An 18,347-nucleotide genomic window follows, 5' to 3' on the forward strand; every position below is an offset into this window, starting at 1 on the left:
GGGGCAGCGTCACAACGGCCTCCGGCGGCTGTCCGACCCACACGCACTGAGTCGGCAGTTACGCCATCTGCCCCCACGGTGGTTGCAGCTAGCGCTGCTCCGCCAACCGAGCAGAAGGGACCATCGACCCCGAAGGTGGGCGCAGCCGAGGCTGCGCCAACCTCCCCGGCCCCTTCCAGCGCTGGCAACAGCCGGCGCAGCCAAATCCCTCAGGGAGCCCCACCGACCTCCGGGGTGGTGGGCGCAGGGGTCTTGCCCTCCAAGGCGGGACTCCATCTGAAAACTTCTCGCTCGCAAGAGCACATGTCCGGAGCCTTACTAGAGGCAATGGACACAACACCTATCCTCAAGGCGCACGAAGCACGTAAGGAGCGGCGAGGCTCCCTCGAACGCTCCAGAAAGGGCAGAACTCCCGTTACACGGCCTCGAAAGGGCTCTGTAATTTAATCTCTGTAATTTTCATAATCACTACTTCTGTTTCTGTACACACAGCAGCTATTGACCTCCAATATGGATACACAAATAATTCAATGGTACATCAGAGGTCTTCTTAGGAACCTTGATGATGTGCAGGAGCTTATCCAAAAACACAATCCAACAGTGCTGTGTCTACAGGAAACACACCTAAAACCACAACATACAAATTTTCTCCGACCGTATGTCAAGTTTCGCAAAGATCGCGATGATGCTGTCGTATCATCAGGTGGTGTTGCCATTTTGATTCATAAAGGTATTTCCTGTCAGCGTATACAGCTACAAACGCCCCTTGGAGCAGTGGCGGTTCGAGCTGTTCTTCTGGATAAACTCGTCACCATTTGCTCGCTTTACGTACCCCCATACTACAAATTAAACAAACATGAATTTCAGTCATTTATAGACAAATTGCCAGGACCTTATGTTGTTCTTGGCGATTTCAATGCGCACAGCTCCCTGTGGGGCGACACTCGTACAGACGCGCGAGGTCGTCTTGTTGAACAGTTCCTTTTTTCTTCAGGTGTGTGCTTGCTGAATAAGAAGGACGTATTACTCCCTAGCAAACAGAACATTTTCTTCAATAGATCTTAGCATAGTTCGCCCGTCCATACTGCCCGAACTCGAATGGGAAGTTACGAACAATCCTTACGGGAGCGACCACTTCCCTATAATGATAAGAACATCTAAAGAATATAATAATAATAATATTAGGGGTTTTACGTGCCAAAACCACTTTCTGATTATGAGGCATGCCGTAGTGGAGGACTCCGGAAATTTTGACCACCTGGGGTTCTTTAACATGCACCTAAATCTAAGCACACGGGTGTTTTCGCATTTCGCCCCCATCGAAATGCGGCCGCTGTGGCCGGGATTCGATCCCGCGACCTCCGTGCTCAGCAGCCCAACACCATAGCCCAACATCTAAAGAAAACGAATATCCTCCACAAGCTCCTAGGTGGAAGATAGACACAGCCGACTGGGAGAAATTTCGAATTCTCACTAACATCTCATGGGCCGACATGTCTTCTTTAGAAATTGATGCTGCTGTGGAGCATCTTACATCATTCATAATAGATGCCGCATCACAATGCATATCCGAAGTGAGTGGTCTGGCATGCAAACGACGTGTACCGTGGTGGAACAGCGAATGTAGGAACGCCCGTAAGAATCAGAACAAGGCGTGAGGGTTGCTACGCGCTTCTCCCACTGCAGAGAATCTTATGAACTTTAAAAAAGGAAAGCCCCAAGGCAGGCGAATCCACCGACAGGCCAAAAGAGAAAGTTGGCACAAGTTTTTATCTAGTATCAACTCGTTCAGAGATGAGGCCGAAGCCTGGAACAGGGTTAATAGGATTAAATGGCGGCAAACATATTCACTCCCTCTGGTAAACACACAGGGTGATACACTGCAAGACCAGGCAGACTCACTTGGGGAGTATATTGAGAGCGCGTCACGTTCAACAAATTATTCACAATCCTTTCTCAAATACAAACAAATAGAAGAATGTAAGCCTTTCATCAGAAAATGTCGTCAGAATCAACCACACAACCGTCCTTTTATTATTGCGGAGTTTAGAGCTGCCTTGAGCGCATGCAATAGCTCTGCACCTGGATCTGACAGAATAATGCATGAAATGATCAAAAACCTACACAATGACACGCAAGTTACACTACTCGCACTTTTTAACACTATTTGGGCTGTGGGATACCTTCCAACTGCATGGAAACAAGCCATTGTGGTCCATGTTTTGAAACAAGGCAAAGACCCTTCCTCAGTGGCAAGTTACCGCCCGATAGCCCTCACAAGTTGCCTTTGTAAGGTATTTGAAAAAAATGATTAATCGCAGACTCATACATTACCTTGAATTGAACAACATGCTTGATCCCTATCAGTGTGGTTTTAGAGAAGGGCGCTCCACAACTGACCATCTTGCGCACATCGAAGGAAACATCCATGAAGGAAACATTCATTCGAAGGAAACATCGAAGGAAACATCCATTCCGTGTAAAAGTCGGCAATGTACTATCACGTCCTTTTACACAAGAAACTGGTGTACCCCAGGGAGGTGTGCTTAGCAGCATGCTCTTTATAGTGAAGATGAACCCGCTTCGTGCTTCATTACCACCGGCCATTTTTTACTCTATCTAGACGATGTGGACGACATTCGAATAGCTTTTAAATCCTGTAACCTCGCAGTGTGCGAGAGACAGGTACAGCATGGTTTGAACAAAGTATCAAAATGGGCAGAGAAAAACGGATTTAAAATCAATTCTCACAAAAGTTCTTGTGTACTTTTTAAACGAAAGAGAGGCCTGGTCCCGGATCCTTGCTTAGAACTGTGTGGACAACAAATTCCTATCAACAAAGAGCACAAATTCCTAGGTATTATACTTGACGATAGACTCACTTTCATTCCACACATCAAATATCTGAAAGAAAAATGTCTAAAAACATTGAACTTAATGTAACTTCTATCTAAGGCTACGTGGGGTATTGACAGAAAGTGTCTAATGAATCTCTACAAGAGCCTAATACGGTCACGATTGGATTATGGGGCCGTAGTGTATAACTCTGCCGCCCCGAGCGCGCTAAGGATGCTGGATCCTGTCCATCATCTAGGTATCCGCCTAGCCACTGGTGCTATCAGAACAAGCCCGATCGAAAGCCTATATGCCAAATCGAATGAGTGGCCGCTCCACTTACAGAGATCATACGTCAGCTTTACTTATTTCCCTAAAGTGCATTCCATTCCTGAACACCCATGTCTTAATACCATTACCGATACGACGTATGCTACACTTTCCCGCAACCGTCCGTCTATAAGACAGCCTTTCTCGCTGCGTATGAAGGAGCTTAGTGATGAAATGCATGTCCCCCTCCTGGAGCACCGCTTAATGCGTCCAACCAAGCTATTACCTCCTTGGGTCTTGCAGGTCACAGTATGTCACGTATCCTTTCTAAATGTTTCAAAGCATGCTGCAGAGGTAGAAATTCGAATGCATTTCCTAGAACTTCAGTACAAGCACTCATGCACAGAGTTCTACACAGATGCTTCCAAGTCACATGCCGGATTATCCTATCCAGCCGTCGGTCCTTCTTTTTCGGAATCCGATGTACTACATCCAGAAACAAGTATCTTTACGGCAGAGGCCTACGCTATATGGTTGGCTTTAAAGCATATAAAGAAATCAAAACTCCAAAAAGCCGTTATGTATACGCACTCCCTAAGTGTGGTGAAGGCCTTAATGTCACCCTACAAGCATAAAAATCGTGTACTTACTCAGGCCTATTCCGACCTGTGCAAAGCTTATCTATCTAACAAGCAAATCATCATATGCTGGGTACCCGGCCACAGGGGAATCGAAGGTAATGTTTTGGCAGACCAGATGGCTACGTCAATTGCACTCCCTGCTGTTAATAATACTGCTTTGGTGCCTCTCACAGATCTGAAACCTTACATACGAAAGAAACTGTGAAACCACTGGCAACGCATGTGGGACGCAGAGATAAATAATAAACTGGACGTTATAAAGCCACAGTTAGGTTTTTGGCCCTCCCCAACAAAATCTCGGCGAACAGATGTCCTATTCTGTCGCCTCAGAATTGGACACACATTTGGCACCAATAATTATCTGCTTACTGGAAGTCAACCTCCAATCTGTGGTAGATGCGGTGAGAGGCTTACCGTTCTCCACGTGCTCCTGAAGTGTCGGGAAGCCGAAACTGAGAGAAACAAAAATTTTCCGCTTTCTTACAAACATCACATCCCTCTACACCCGGCTATGTTTCTTGGTAAGGAACCGCTTTCTGACACTAAGGCAGTCCTCAGCTTCTTAAATGATGTCGTACTACACGTTATATGCCCATTAAATTCGTAGAACATCCTCACTCCAGAGGATGCCACTGCGGTAACAGTTTTGCATAGCCCATGCCTCCAGGCCCTTGTTTTTCAAGGGCTCTAAGGAGGCAGTAGTGCTCTAGCATATCTCATAATCTTATATATTTTTATGCATCGTATCATTCTATTTAAGTGCATCTTAATGTTCATAGTACAGGTAATAAGTCGTCGCCATAATCTTATTATACAGATTTTGCGCACTTTAGCGCGACCATTTTTAAGGCCCCTCTACAGCCACGTCACACCAACTTCATCGAACTCATGATTTCACTGCAAACTCATTAACACGGATATGGCGCTCTTTGGCCATACTTGGCCCTTTCGCCATAAAACATCAAACATTCATTCATTCATTCCTGGTCGCAAAGAAAGCCCGCTAAATACGAAGAAAAAAAGAACCACGTGATGGAGCGCTTTTGCAGTGGTATCGTGCTGCTCTCAAGCGTGTTTGGTGAACAAGGTCGGCTGCATTGTGACTGGTGACGGGGAAGCGGCAGGGCGTTCCTTTGCTTCCTCGGCAGCGCTCGGCCAGCGGCATGCATTTGCGCCGCCATCCGACGGGAGGAGGAGGAGGAATAAACATTTATTGATGAGGCAAAAATAAAAAAAAAATTAAAAAATAATGGCGTTAGGGAGTGGTGCAGGGTGGGTCCCTATTCCAAGACTCCAGTGGCCATCGCGACCCGCCCAGCTTGGTCCAAGAGGCCCTTCTGGGCCTCGAGGGAACCGCTGGCCCTGCTGCAAACGACCGTCATAACGGCCTACGGCTTCCCCGCCGCCAGTCACGATGCAGCGGGACTTCTTCACCGCACGAACGCTTGAGAGCAGCACGATACAAGCGCTCCGTCACGTGGCTTTTTTCATAATTCGTCGCCAGCGCTCATCGATATGAGTGCGGAGCATCGCAAGAATCTGTGAATTGTGCCTCTTTAGGAGTGCGTATTTGACTTCCCGGCGACTCGCCCTTCCCACAATTAGCCCACGCTGGCTTCTTCGAAACGTGCACCAGGCTCTGCTTGCGCTTTTATTGGCGTGAGATGTGAACTTATCTCCAGAAGTACATCCGCTCATGTTCAGCCTGCCAACGCCTCCAGTCTACTGCTCGCTGTCCTTGCGGTACCTTGCAGCCAATTGCGTGCCCTTCTCGGCCATTTGACGGTGTCAGCATCGACTTCTACGGCCCTCTACCCTGCACACCTAATGGGAGATGCCCGATTGTTGTTGTCGCAGATCGCCTGACGCGTTATGCAGAAACAGCTGCCCAACCAACCGCCACAGCAAGCGACGTTGCGTCCTTCCTCATGCAACACTTCGTCCTTCGCTATGGTGCACTCCAGGAATTTGTCAGTGACAGAGGACGTGTCTTTATTTCCAAGCTAGTTAACGCACCCCTGCATGCCTCACTGTCCATCGCACCACTATATAATAATAATAATAATAATAATAATATTTATTTCTCTCTTTCCACAGAATACAGAATGAGAGCGGACGTAAGGGTAAAAGCCGCATGCAGCGGCTTGAAAAAAACCCCATTACGCCCCACATGACAGTATGACGAGAAACAGCTTAATCATGACAAACGCAGAGAAATACTAGAAACATTGGAATACATTGCGAAATTTGTGAACTTACTAGGGCAAAAAATACAGTAGGGATCAGTAAGAAAATATACGTACAAAATCGACAACAGCCTTAGCGCATTTGTTAACATTGTGTGACGTAAGAAACAATAGCGCGACATACAAAAACAGAACGAAACACTATACATTAGTGCAGGAGCGGCAAAACACTAATTAACTTATTTTTCGATATTTCTTCCAGGGAGATGTTATTACGTTCAAGTGTGTTAAGGTAACAGGGAAGTTTATAGGCGCTTGATTGAAATCGGTACACAGTCCGACAAAACGGTGTAGACCAAGTGGTGCAACGGCGTACATTGTACATGGGCACATTGCTTTGAAGGTTGAACAGTGTCAACATATCTGCGTTGTTTGTTCTAATAGCATTCTTGTACATAAGAATTAATCTGAAGGCATAAAGATTAGGCACTTGAATGATGCTAAACTCGGAATAATAGCTTTCTGTGTGGGCATACCATGGTATGTTAGCAATTAATCTTATCGCACGTTTCTGGGTAAGAGTAATCTTGGATAAATTATGCTTCGTACTTGTGCCCCAGACAGTGTGGCAATAGTTAAGTATTGGAACTGAGAAAGCATTGTAGATTAATAGTTTAATTTTTGTTGATAGCACATACCGTTGACGACATAGCACCCCATTCACTTTATTCATTTTTGATCTTACGTTATTAATTTGGGCATCCAAATTAAGCGATTCCGAGAAGGTTACTCCCAGACACTTGATAGTACGCACGATTTCAATATAGTTGTTCTCAAACTTAAGCATAATATCCTTTACAACTTTGTTTTTCGCTCGAAATACTATGGCTTTAGTTTTGCTTGTGTTCACCTTTAGGTAATTTTCCTGCGACCACTGACACATGTATTGCAAGAACTCATTACCTCTAGAGGATAAGTCATTTTCTCTACTACCCGTAATGAGCACCGTAAGGTCATCAGCGTAGGCAGTAAGGTTCACCGGTAGCTTAGTGTAAAATATATCATTTAAGTAAACTAAAAACAACAAAGGGCCTAAGATGCTGCCTTGCGGCACGCCCGATCTTATGTATTGGCCATCAGACAGAGCTTCATTGTGTGCTACAATTTGTTTACGATGTTGAAGGTATGACCGTATCAAAGAATTAGGAATCCCTCTTATACCGTAGTGGTTTAGTTTATTTACTAACAAGTCATGATTGATTAAATCAAAGGCTTTCGAAAAGTCAATATAAATTCCGAGGACAAGGAGCTTGTCTTCAAATGCATTTATGAAGAGTTCCTTTTGCTTGAGCAGTGCCAACTCAGTGGATCTTATTGGTCTGAACCCGAACTGATCATTCGACAAAACGGAATGCTTATCTAAGAAATTTGTTATTCTCGTGTGAATAATTTTTTCTATGCCTTTAGAAATTACCGGTAGAATAGAAATTGGCCTATAATTTGACAGTTCAGAGGTATCGCCTCCTTTGTGTATCACGATAACTTTTGCAATCTGCATCTGCTTAGGAAATACTCCACTACCGAGACAAAGGTTGAATATGTGTGTTAATATTGGGGCTAGCAAATCAATTACATACTTTAGAGGTTTTATTTGAAAACCGTTAATATCTAAAGCCCTACTGTTTTTAAGATTTCTGAATACAGAAATTATTTCATTTTCGGTTGTAGGGGGCATAAACATCGACATCGAGACTCCTGGTGCTTGGTGAATTGACGTGTTTGTTGAATTAATAGGAGAGCTTGCTGTATTTGTGATATTCACAAAGAAATCATTAAAAGCATTTGAGAGATCCTTCCCTGTCAGCACAGCACCATCGCGCATAATGCAGTTTGGACCACTGTTGTAGCGACGTCCAAGCAGTTTACCTAGTTCATGCCATCGATGCTGAGGGTTCGTGCTAGAATTATCTGACAACGAATAGCTGAAGTATTCGTACTTGGCTTGACGTAGTTCTTTGTTCAAGATATTGCGATATTTCTTATATTGAGAAAATTTCACGGGATCCTTGGATTTAATGAATTGCGCATATAGTTTCGTTCTTCTTTCTATTTTTTTCAATAAGGCATTCGTAATCCATGCTTTCTTTGATTTTCGTTTGCGACAGCATTTTAAAGGAAAGCAGTTTTGATATATTTGGTTTAACACAATCATTAGAGCATCGTACGCAACATCTGCGTCAGGTAGCGACAATATATGGGAAAAGTTGGCTGTACATATTTCATTACGAAAGGTGTCGAGGGATTTCGAATCAATGCAGCGATAATAAGACACCGGTGATTTAGAAGCATGTTTAGGGTTGGTATTAGCAATAAAGGAAAATACTGGAAAATGATCACTGATGTCAGTTATCAAAGTTCCGGAAGTTATAGTGCTTTTATCTTTGTTAGTGATAATTAAATCTAAAGTAGTTGAAGTGGAACAAGTTACGCGCGTTGGAACAGTAGTTACATTCACAAGAGCGTAAGAATCAAATAAAGAAGCAAATTCTGTCTGCTCTGGTGACGCGGTTCGCATATCAATATTCATATCACCGGAAAGGTATAACACGTGCTCATTTATAGACACATAATCAAAGAGTGCTTCTAACGATGAAAAAAAATTTTCAAGTTTTCCGTCTGGAGGGCGGTAGACAACACAAAATATATTTTTGTCGCTCTGAACGGTTAACACTTCACAGTCCGGAGTGCAGAACGTGAATTTCTCAAGTATTGTTGCAGGAAGCGAATTCAGAATTTGCAGCGATACACCACCACCTCTTCGAGTTTCCCTGTTATTAGCGAAGTGAGTATAATTGTCTAACACAAAGTATGTTGAATCATCGTGGTACCAGGTTTCAGTAAACATTATTGCATGGAATGAAAAATTAAGGGAAGTAAACAGGCTAAGTATTTCATCAGTCTTGTTGCACACAGAACGACAGTTCATATGAAAAACACCAACGCTATTTTCACAGTAAACGCTATTTAGATCTGTGATAGAAGGAAGTTCGATGCATCTTATGGGGGCATCCATGATTTTTTTTAGCTTATTTTATTCAGATCATTCGAGCTAGTGATCCTTAGTCTGGCACTATTTTCAGATTTGCGGGCATAAATATGCCCATCACGCACCCAAACAAACTTCCACTTCGTTTCACGCTTTTTGGCGATTGCCTGCGCAAGGAGGCGCTTCCTTTCAGGACACAGGTGCTCATTGACGTAAATGGGAACAGATTCAGAAAACCCAAGTTCATTAGCCGTTAGGCGCTTTCGTCTTCCTTTCTCCAGCACAGCATTTCGTTTACGTCGGAGTGCAAACTGGACAATAATACTCTTTCCAGTTTGGCTTCCTGGTGTTGAAACCCGGTGGCACACATCAATATCAGACGGTGATATGGGTTCCCCAATACAGTCACCAAGCTTCATCATGATTTCCGTCAGTTTTTCATTAGCATTCACTGGTATTCCTTTTATTTCTATATTGGCGTTTCGCGAGTACTGTTCGTAGTCCACGATTCGAGACTCGTTAGATTTCGCTTGACTTCCTATTTGATCACAACGTGACTTTAGGTTGTCATTTTCAGTGCGCAAGCGTTTATTTTCTTCTAGAACTGCTTTCAGATTAGTTACCATCTCATCAAATTTGTCATCAGTAAACTTTAGATTAGCTTTTATTTCTCTGAGTTCATTTCGAAAGTCTCGTTCCAGAGAATCTTTCAAATTCTTGAGGTCGATCCTAATTTCTTTCTTCAGGTCCTCAAGGGCAGATACCAATTCTTTGCTTATTTTTGCCATGATAACAAACAGTAAGTTACAACAAACACTGGTATGCTATCGTATGGCAGCAGTACTTCCTATCGTATGGCAGCAGCACTTCCTATCACCCGCAGACTAACAGCATGACAGCGATTTAACCGCCCTTTAGGTGACATGCCATCCATATACATTGCGTCGGACCACACTAACATGGTACCTCGTTTTGCCATACGCGACACACGCCTAGAACACCACCTCACAGGTCACGACGGCATCTTCCCCATTGTACCTCGCATATGGCCGTGAGCCGACCCCGCGAGTGCGCGCCGCTGTCTGGGGCTTCTGCAGACACGCCGAGCAGCGCCCACAGCTCGCCCGCTCTTTTGCGACTGGAAACCAATGACAGCAACAGTTGCGTCGTGATGAGGACCAACCCACCCGCGCAGATCAGCCGGACGCTTTATTCCGAATACCTCTGACTACTGCCGCTCTTTCCTCTGAACTATAAGCCAAGCTCCGTGGTCTCTACGGCGTCAAGCAACCGACGTCCCCTGTCAATTACCTCGTCGAGTCAGTCACGCCATCTGCTGACTTAAGGCGTGGACGTGAGAGGGTGCATGTGCAGCGATTCGAAGTGTACTGCGACCCAGTCGTCCTCTCCTCCCCTTGAGTTGCCAGGATCTCCGCGGAGAACTTGTGGAGACAGGCTTCAGGCTCGTTGTGAACCCCGAGGATAGGGCTCGCGCGCTCGGTGCCTCAGCTCGACCTGCTTGTTTGTCCTTCTGGCTGTGTGATTGACCCGCATTATACATGGATATATATATATATATATATATCGCAAGAAGCCAACAAAAAGGCACCAATGGCAACAACGGGGACATTACCGGTACTTACTACTTCAAATAAACAAATGATGCATTAATGGAAATGAAAGAGGATAAAAAAACAACTGGCCGCAGGCGGTGTACGAATCCACGTCTTCGCAATTCGCAATTGCGGTACCGCTGTTATTCCATCCACTTTCTGGGGTACTTATGTTTATCTAGCAGAACTAACACTGGAAATATGACTAATATACATCGGGCTCTTCGGTTTCCTTTCTTCTAGTTCACACACACAAACCAAACATATATCTCCCATACGCAGGCCGTGCTGCTTCTTCTGGTGGTGCCCCCCGTCGTCGGGCGCCGTCTGGCTCCGCGTGGCCTGCGTCCTGCTCCTCCTGTGCGCTCTGCCGGAAGAAGGCCAAGCTCGGCGTCGGCGCATATTCGACGACTGCCCCGAGGGCCGGCTTCCGGTGGCCGAGGCTGACCTCGTGCTCACCGCCACCGTGGAGCGGCTGCTCCAGGATGGGGCGCAGGTGCGTCTCGCCACGCAAAAGAACCACGCTCATTTGGTCAAGCTATACGGGCGTGCTTTAGCGAGCTGGGCAGGAGCGTCTCAAGAAACTCATTCGACGCCACAGTAGAGGGCTCCACTACCTCCATGTATGCGATGCGCACTAAGTAGGAGAGGACAGAATGTGTGAATAGCGTATACAACGTGGAAGGGGAGCTTTACGCAGGCCACTTTTGGTCTTTCAACACGAGTCACGCAGAATTCATTGCAAATAGTCGATAGGTTTCTGGTACAATGATATTCGCTAGTTAGTGAGAACAAAACCTAAAATGTCAAGAGAAAAATATTCTCGTACGACCTCTCCTACCCCTGCACCTCAGAGTGGAAAAGTTGACAGCTTTAAAAAAAAAATGAAGATTCACATATTTGAATCTGTGAATAAAGTTGACTACAATTAAATGAAATTATGGGGTTTTACGTGCCAAAACCACGATTTGATTATGAGGCACGCGTGTAGTGGAGGGCTCTGAAATAATTTGGACTACCCGGGGTTCTTTAACGTGCACCTAAATATAAGTGCACGCCTGTTTACGCATTTCGCCTCCATCGAAATGCCGTCGCCGTGGCCGGGATTCAATTCCACCACCTCGTGCTTAACAGCCCAACACCACAATAAAGTTGAGTACGTGTAGATATCTTTAGGATGTTTTGGGAGTGTATCAATGGCAGGGTGACGGGTGAAGTGTTTTCTTAACGATTTCGCAGATGCTGAGGTATTCTCAATCATAGAACTTCCAAAAAATTATTCACACAAACTTTCCGTTGACACGCGGGAACTGACTGCCTCCCGGCAAACGTCGATGTAGGGTATGAAATTTCAAAGATTTAGTATATTACATCTTTATTTATGGAGAACTAATACAGCATGGATATATGGTCACTGCATAGACAGACATGCTCGCTGCAGGACTGGTTCGAATATCGATGTGGGAGATGTGCATCAAAATGTAAAAGAAAACGAATGTCATGAAATTTTGTATAGCTTTCTGAAAGGCTGCATTCGGTGGAAGGTTTCTCTTGCTATTGCGGTCACTTTAGTGAAGTCTGGAGCGTATTACATGTTATGTTTAGGTAAGCTTCTTCAGGGTGTGCTGATGTGCAAAGAAATCCTCAGTGTCGCGGTTCGAAAAAAGATCATTTACTGTCTCGATGAATCTAAGATTGTCAGTTGCGGACACGTTGTATATGTTATGCTCGCAGTAAGGGCCAGGATGTCCTTAATTGGCTTTTCCGGTACTTAAATGTTCGTGCTTCGTTCACGATCATTTGTGCACGATGAATGTGCTCAAGCACATTCGTCGGCATAGCTGCTTATTCTTTGGTCTTTTCTGTGATTAGCAGAACGCAAGTGTGACTTCACTACGCCAGCAGCCGCGACGAAAACGAATCCTCTGACGACTTCTTTGCGGCACCTATAGCAGAGCCGCAGACTCGTTCTGTGTAGGACGACAAGTTGCTCATGCACAGACTTCTCAATCGTGTCATAATTCACGGTGACGCTGTAATGCTAACCCATCCTCATATGTACAGATTGTTTTATTTATTACTTCTCATTTGATTGCATTTATTGATGGCCTTGTGGCCGTTACAGAGTAGCTAAAAAGGCGCACGTACAATAACGATACAATTCATAAGTAATGCAGTAATAACAGATAGAAACAGTGAAAATACGCATAAAAATACATAAAAAAGAAAAAAATACATTACAGTCAGGTAAGCAGCGAGTGAACGCGCGCGCACGCACACACACACACACACACACACACACACACACACATATATATATATATATATATATATATATATATATTATAGGTGTGGTTTCTCGCTGTCGCGCGGGTAGGCCGGTAAAAGAAAGAGAGAGCGAGCAGCATTACATTGAAGTACTGCGTGTTCACAACATAGTCATTCTAGATGGAAACATTTCTATCGTAAAGCTTTCACGCACCGGTGCACGTAAGTCATTCCATTATTTCATCATTCTTGGAAAGAAGGAGCCGGTACACAGTTCGGGGTTTGTCGAAAAAGAGGCCGTGTGTCTGTTTCTCCTCAATTGTCCACCCCTCATAGTGTTGTTAGAGGTGGTGTACTGTCAATATTAGACTAGTTTTTAGCACAGAGGGAAAACATTTCGCCGAATTGCACGCTCCCTTTTGGATAGCCCAGGCAGGTTTAGCTGTCTTAACATTTGGGAAACAGAGTCTGTGCGAGCGCACCTGGAAAGTATAAACCTGGCTGTTCTACGTCGAGCCTTCTATAGTTTAGCGATCAATTCAGCCTGGTCGGGGTTCCATTTAATATGGCATATTCCAGCGCCGGCCTCCCATATGCTAGGCTTTTTCCAGACATTCATGATGAGTTCGTTCCATTTTTTTGTTATATTTAGCACAAGGTACTTAAACGTGTCAAATACAGCAAGTATGGCTGAGTTCACTACATAGTCATGTTCAACCACATACTTATCTTTATTGTTATGCGTTATGCAAACATTTGTCTTCATTTATTTTCATTTTACATCTTTTGCGCCACTTTGAATATTTGTTAAGGTTCGTTAAGCGACTGTTGGTCTTCTTCGATATTTGTTACTTTGTGCAAAAACAATCATCAGCAAGCACCCGTTCAGTGATTCCTTTGTCAATGCTAGAAAAAACGTCAATGACTAAGATAAGCAAAGGGCCCATCACCCAACACCATAAGGAACACCTGAAGTCAACTTCAACGGGTATAATTTTTAACACCGGAGCTGTTCCGAGTCGAGCCTTCGCCGCCTGGCGTCCGGTATCACGCAGGGTTCCGACCGCCAGAGGACGCGGCCAGGGTAGGAGGGAGAGAGCGCTGCGCAGGGTGACACGGGCTGGACAAGTCTTGAAGTGAGCTCGCAGTAAAATTGAGCATGAAGAATGGCTGAGGAATATGGTAGAAAGTAAATGGACTGGGAAAGTGTTCGGGTAGGGGAAAACATTGGCTCACAGTGGAGGAAAAGAACTAGGAAGCTTGCCAGTAAGTATGCGGCCAGTAGGGTGAGGAACACAGCAACAAAGAACGTCAAGCGGAAAGTTAAAGAGGCTGAAATAATCTCATGGGTGGTGACAACGGAAAAGAAACCTGCCATGAGTAACTACTTAAGAGGAAGAAAGAACTCGGGAAAGAAACTATTTGTGATAACTCAAAGAGAACCTCATTACTTTTCGAAGTGAAATCGGGATGCCTTTGAACACGCACCTATAAAGCCAGATATAAGAAGGAAGAAGACGCATGCGCTTGCTGCGGTAAAGCTAGGGAAACTATGGAGCATGTTTTATTAGAATGTGAAGGCGTCTACCCAACGGTCGATTTAGGCACCACTGGCCTCCTTGAAGCCCTTGGGTTCAGCGAGAGCAGTGGAAAAGTAAACATGCCCGCAATACAGATTAGTAAGAGGCGATTAGAAGATTGCTGGAAGAAAAGTAGGGAAACGACAAACAATGGAGGCGTAGAAAAACAAAGTTCACTATAGGGGTGCAGAAACTTTGGTTATGGGAATTCAGCGTGGGTTTTTCCCTTTCTTTGTTTCTTTTTAAGTTAGGTAGCACATTGGACAATAAAAACAGAAACCTTGGTGGTGCAACCCACTACCCCGTTCCAAAGGGGATGCTCATAATATTCATCCATCCATCCAGAACAAATAGGGCTGCATGCGGTTACAGAAGCGCACCTTAGAGACTCGTCAGAGCCGCCAGTCATTGATAACTATGATTGGGAAGGATGCAAGAGAACCAACTCGGAAAGAAAGGGAGGGGGAGTCGGAATGCTCATCCATCAGAGAGCCAAATTGAAAAGAGTAAATTCAAAATATTTAGAGTAACTTTGGTTATTATATACAATGAGTGGAAAGAAAACGTAGCTGGACATAACGTATTTGTGGAACGGAAATAACTTCAGAGAGAAGAATCAAGAGTTAGTGGAATGCCAATATTAAGGGTGTCGAGAATGGTGCCGAAATTATCCTATTAGGGGACATGAATGTCCACATACGAGATTTAGATGGCTATACCGAGAACAACGGGAAGTCAGTACTAGATCTTTGTGAGCAAGATAATATCGTTATCCTGAATACAGGGCCTACGTGTGACGGGCAGACCACGTGGAAAGTACGAAACCGGCAATCGACTATTGATTACTGTCGGATGACAGAAGAAATTCATGATACATAAGTTTGTTATTTTTTTTTTATTTCATGCACCTCACAGGCTCCAGAAGGAGTATTGCGTGAGGGGGCGGTACAGATAACAATTGTGAAGCAAAAATAATGTTTTGTTACATAAATATGAACAGAACGAAATCAAATAAACAAAGAACGTGAAATAAACAAAGATAAAAAGGAAGGAAGGTAAACTAACAGTACGTAGTTAGTTTTTCAGTATACAGTAAAGCAAACAACCTTAGAACAAATGCTTACATAAATAAATAACAATGAAGTTAAAAGTAACAAAACTAAACAGATACTTGGTTTTAGCTAAGTACTAGCCACATACGCAGTGATTTTTTGTCTGAAGATTAATGGGCCGTTAATGTCAGCGATGTTATCAGGAAGACCATTTCACAGTGCAATCGCACGTGGCAAATCTGAACAGTTGAATGCATTGGTGTGACCGAAGATGCGTTGGAAACTGAGATGATTATGCAGACGTCTAGATGTGCGGGAGGGATGAACGAGTGGTAAAGTAGATGGAAGCACATTGTGCATGATTTTGTGCAGAAGACAAAGTAATGCTATATTTCTGAGCGATTCCAAAGATGAAAGCGGCAACAAGAACTTGATGCTAGTTACGCTCGAAAATGGGCTATAATCTTCGGCAATGAAACGTGCAGCATGGGTTTGGATCGAGTCGAGAAGATGGATTAGATATGTCTGATGAGGTGACCATACAGAAGCTGCGAATTCGAGCTGCGGTTGCACTAATGTTTGGTAGGCCATCTTTCTAGTGAGGGAAGGAGTGCTGCGAAGGTTACGTTTTAGATATCAGAGAGTGCGCGATGCTTTAGCAGTTATTTTCTCAATGCGGGATGTCCATGAAAGGCTAGGTGTTAGAATAATTCCAAGGTACTTGTATGAAGATGTGCGAGCGAATATACTATTGCCAAGTGAGTAACTGAAAATAGAGTAGCACTTTTTGCGAGTAAATGTCATTAGATTGCATTTGTTAGCGTTTAGGGTCATTAGCCAATCTAACCACCAGTTAGTGACACATTGGAGGTCATGTTGAAGAGCAATATGATCAGCGGGGGAGCGGATTTGACGGTAGAGAACGCAGTCATCTGCGAATAGTCGAACACTGGATGTAATGTTAAATGGCAAGTCATTGATGAAAATCAGGAAGAGTAAGAATCCAAGGACACTTCCCTGAGGCACGCCTGATGTTCCGTTACTGAGGGGTGAAGAGTATTCGTCAATGACAGTGGACTGCTTTCGAAAAGACAAAAAGTTTCTTATCCAAGAAATTGTTAGTTCGTCAAGGTTTAAGCATGAGAGTCTAGAAATGAGGCGACAGTGAGTCACGCGATCAAATGCTTCAGAGAAGTCGATGAATATTGAGTCAGTCTGAGCATTGTCGTCCATATTTTGAAAAAGATCCGTAGTGAATTCAATTAGTTGTGCCTCACATGAAAGGCATTTTTTGAATCCATGCTGATGTTTTAAAAAGAAGTTATTACATTCTAAGAGATGAACGACATTAGTAAAAATGATGTGTTCGGGTAACTTGCAGGGAACGCTAGTTAGTGATATGGGACGGTAATTACTCACATCGCTCTTGTCACCTGACTTGAAAATTGGTATGATTTTGCCTACTTTCCAATCATTCGGCAGCTCCCCTGTTGACAGTGACCGCTGAAATGTATGACTAAGGATTGTACTGGAAGGGACTACTGTATGCTTTAGGATTTTCGTGTTGATGCCATCAAATCCGGAACTAGTCGATAACTTGAGATTGTTAATCAAAGTAGCGATCCCAGCGGCTGTTACGGTAATAGGAGTCGTATATTGGTCATCACAGTCTGCCATCATTGGCATATTGGAATGGTCTACCTTTGTGAACGTGGAAAGAAAGTAGTTGTTAAATACAGATGCGCAGTGCTCTCGCGGTATGGGAAGACCAGTGCTATCCACGAGTGTGGGAGTGTCAGTGCTGTTTGAAGGAGATGTGGTCTTCCAGAATTTCTTAGGATTATTTTTTATCAGTGACTGAAGGTCATCGGAAAAGAATTTATGGTTCGCACGACGAAGGGAACTGCAGTAGGCTTTTTCGCAGGCTTTATGCTTATTCTACGAACCTAACGTGTTGACACTTTTGGCTGCCCTGTATAAACGTTTCTTTTTGTTTTTTAACGCATTCAAAGTTTTATTAAACCATGGTGTGGAGCAGTTGGTGTGAAATGAGATCTGAGGTAAATATTTATTTGCCAGACCTACTAGTTGTTCTTTAAAAAGGAACCAATTTTTGTTGACTGATCGTTGAGAAAATGTTGCGATAAATCTAGATGAAAAGCTTTGTAAATCTCGGTTAACAGCATAATAGTCTGCTCTTTTATACTCAAATATTCGTTTTGTTGTGAGATTACGTGTACATGAAGGTGTGCGAACTGTAAATTCCAATAACGAGTGGTCACTGAACCCATCAGTGATTGAAATGGTGCTAACTCTATTAGGTGATGTTGTTAGAACAAGGTCTAAGACATTAGTAATGCGCGTTGGTTGGAGGGCAAGTTGCTCAAAAGAAAAATCAAGGATAAGCTGGTCTTTAGATGCACGCGAATCGCCTCTTATGTTAGGCCAATCTATGTCCGGGAAATTAAAATCACCAAAAATGAATGTATCAGTTTTAGGGAATTTAGAACGAACAGCAGTAAGGTTCTCACGCAAGTTAGAAACGAAGTTATCAGTGCTGTCAGGAGGTCTGTAACTCACTCCGTAAAGTTCCTTTGATAGTGTCGATGTTATACAAACCCACACTAACTCAATGGCGGAGGGTATCGGTACTATCAACGAAGTGATGTGTTTCTTTATTGCCAGCAAGACACCACCTCCCTTTCGATTATGCCTGTCTCGGCGATAAATGACATAGTCCTCCGTATCAGGAAAAACTTCGCTGTCATTCACGTTACCACAGAGCCAAGTTTCCGCTAGTGCCAAAATATTATAGTTACTATTTCCCAAGTACGATACGATTTCGGTGCGTTTAGA

At 43.9% G+C, this 18,347-nt stretch overlaps 1 protein-coding gene across 1 annotated transcript in view; it reads left to right on the forward strand.

Moving 5' to 3' along the window:
- Positions 1–18,347, forward strand: part of LOC135921109 (uncharacterized) — a 45,285-nt gene that overhangs the window by 6,359 nt on the left and 20,579 nt on the right. The window contains exon 2 of the mRNA XM_065455426.2: positions 10,874–11,087. Coding sequence (XP_065311498.1) covers positions 10,874–11,087 — 214 coding nt within the window. The remainder of the gene's footprint in view (positions 1–10,873; positions 11,088–18,347) is intronic.

Source organism: Dermacentor albipictus, chromosome 2, assembly GCF_038994185.2.
Source record: "Dermacentor albipictus isolate Rhodes 1998 colony chromosome 2, USDA_Dalb.pri_finalv2, whole genome shotgun sequence".
Taxonomy (NCBI): domain Eukaryota; kingdom Metazoa; phylum Arthropoda; class Arachnida; order Ixodida; family Ixodidae; genus Dermacentor; species Dermacentor albipictus.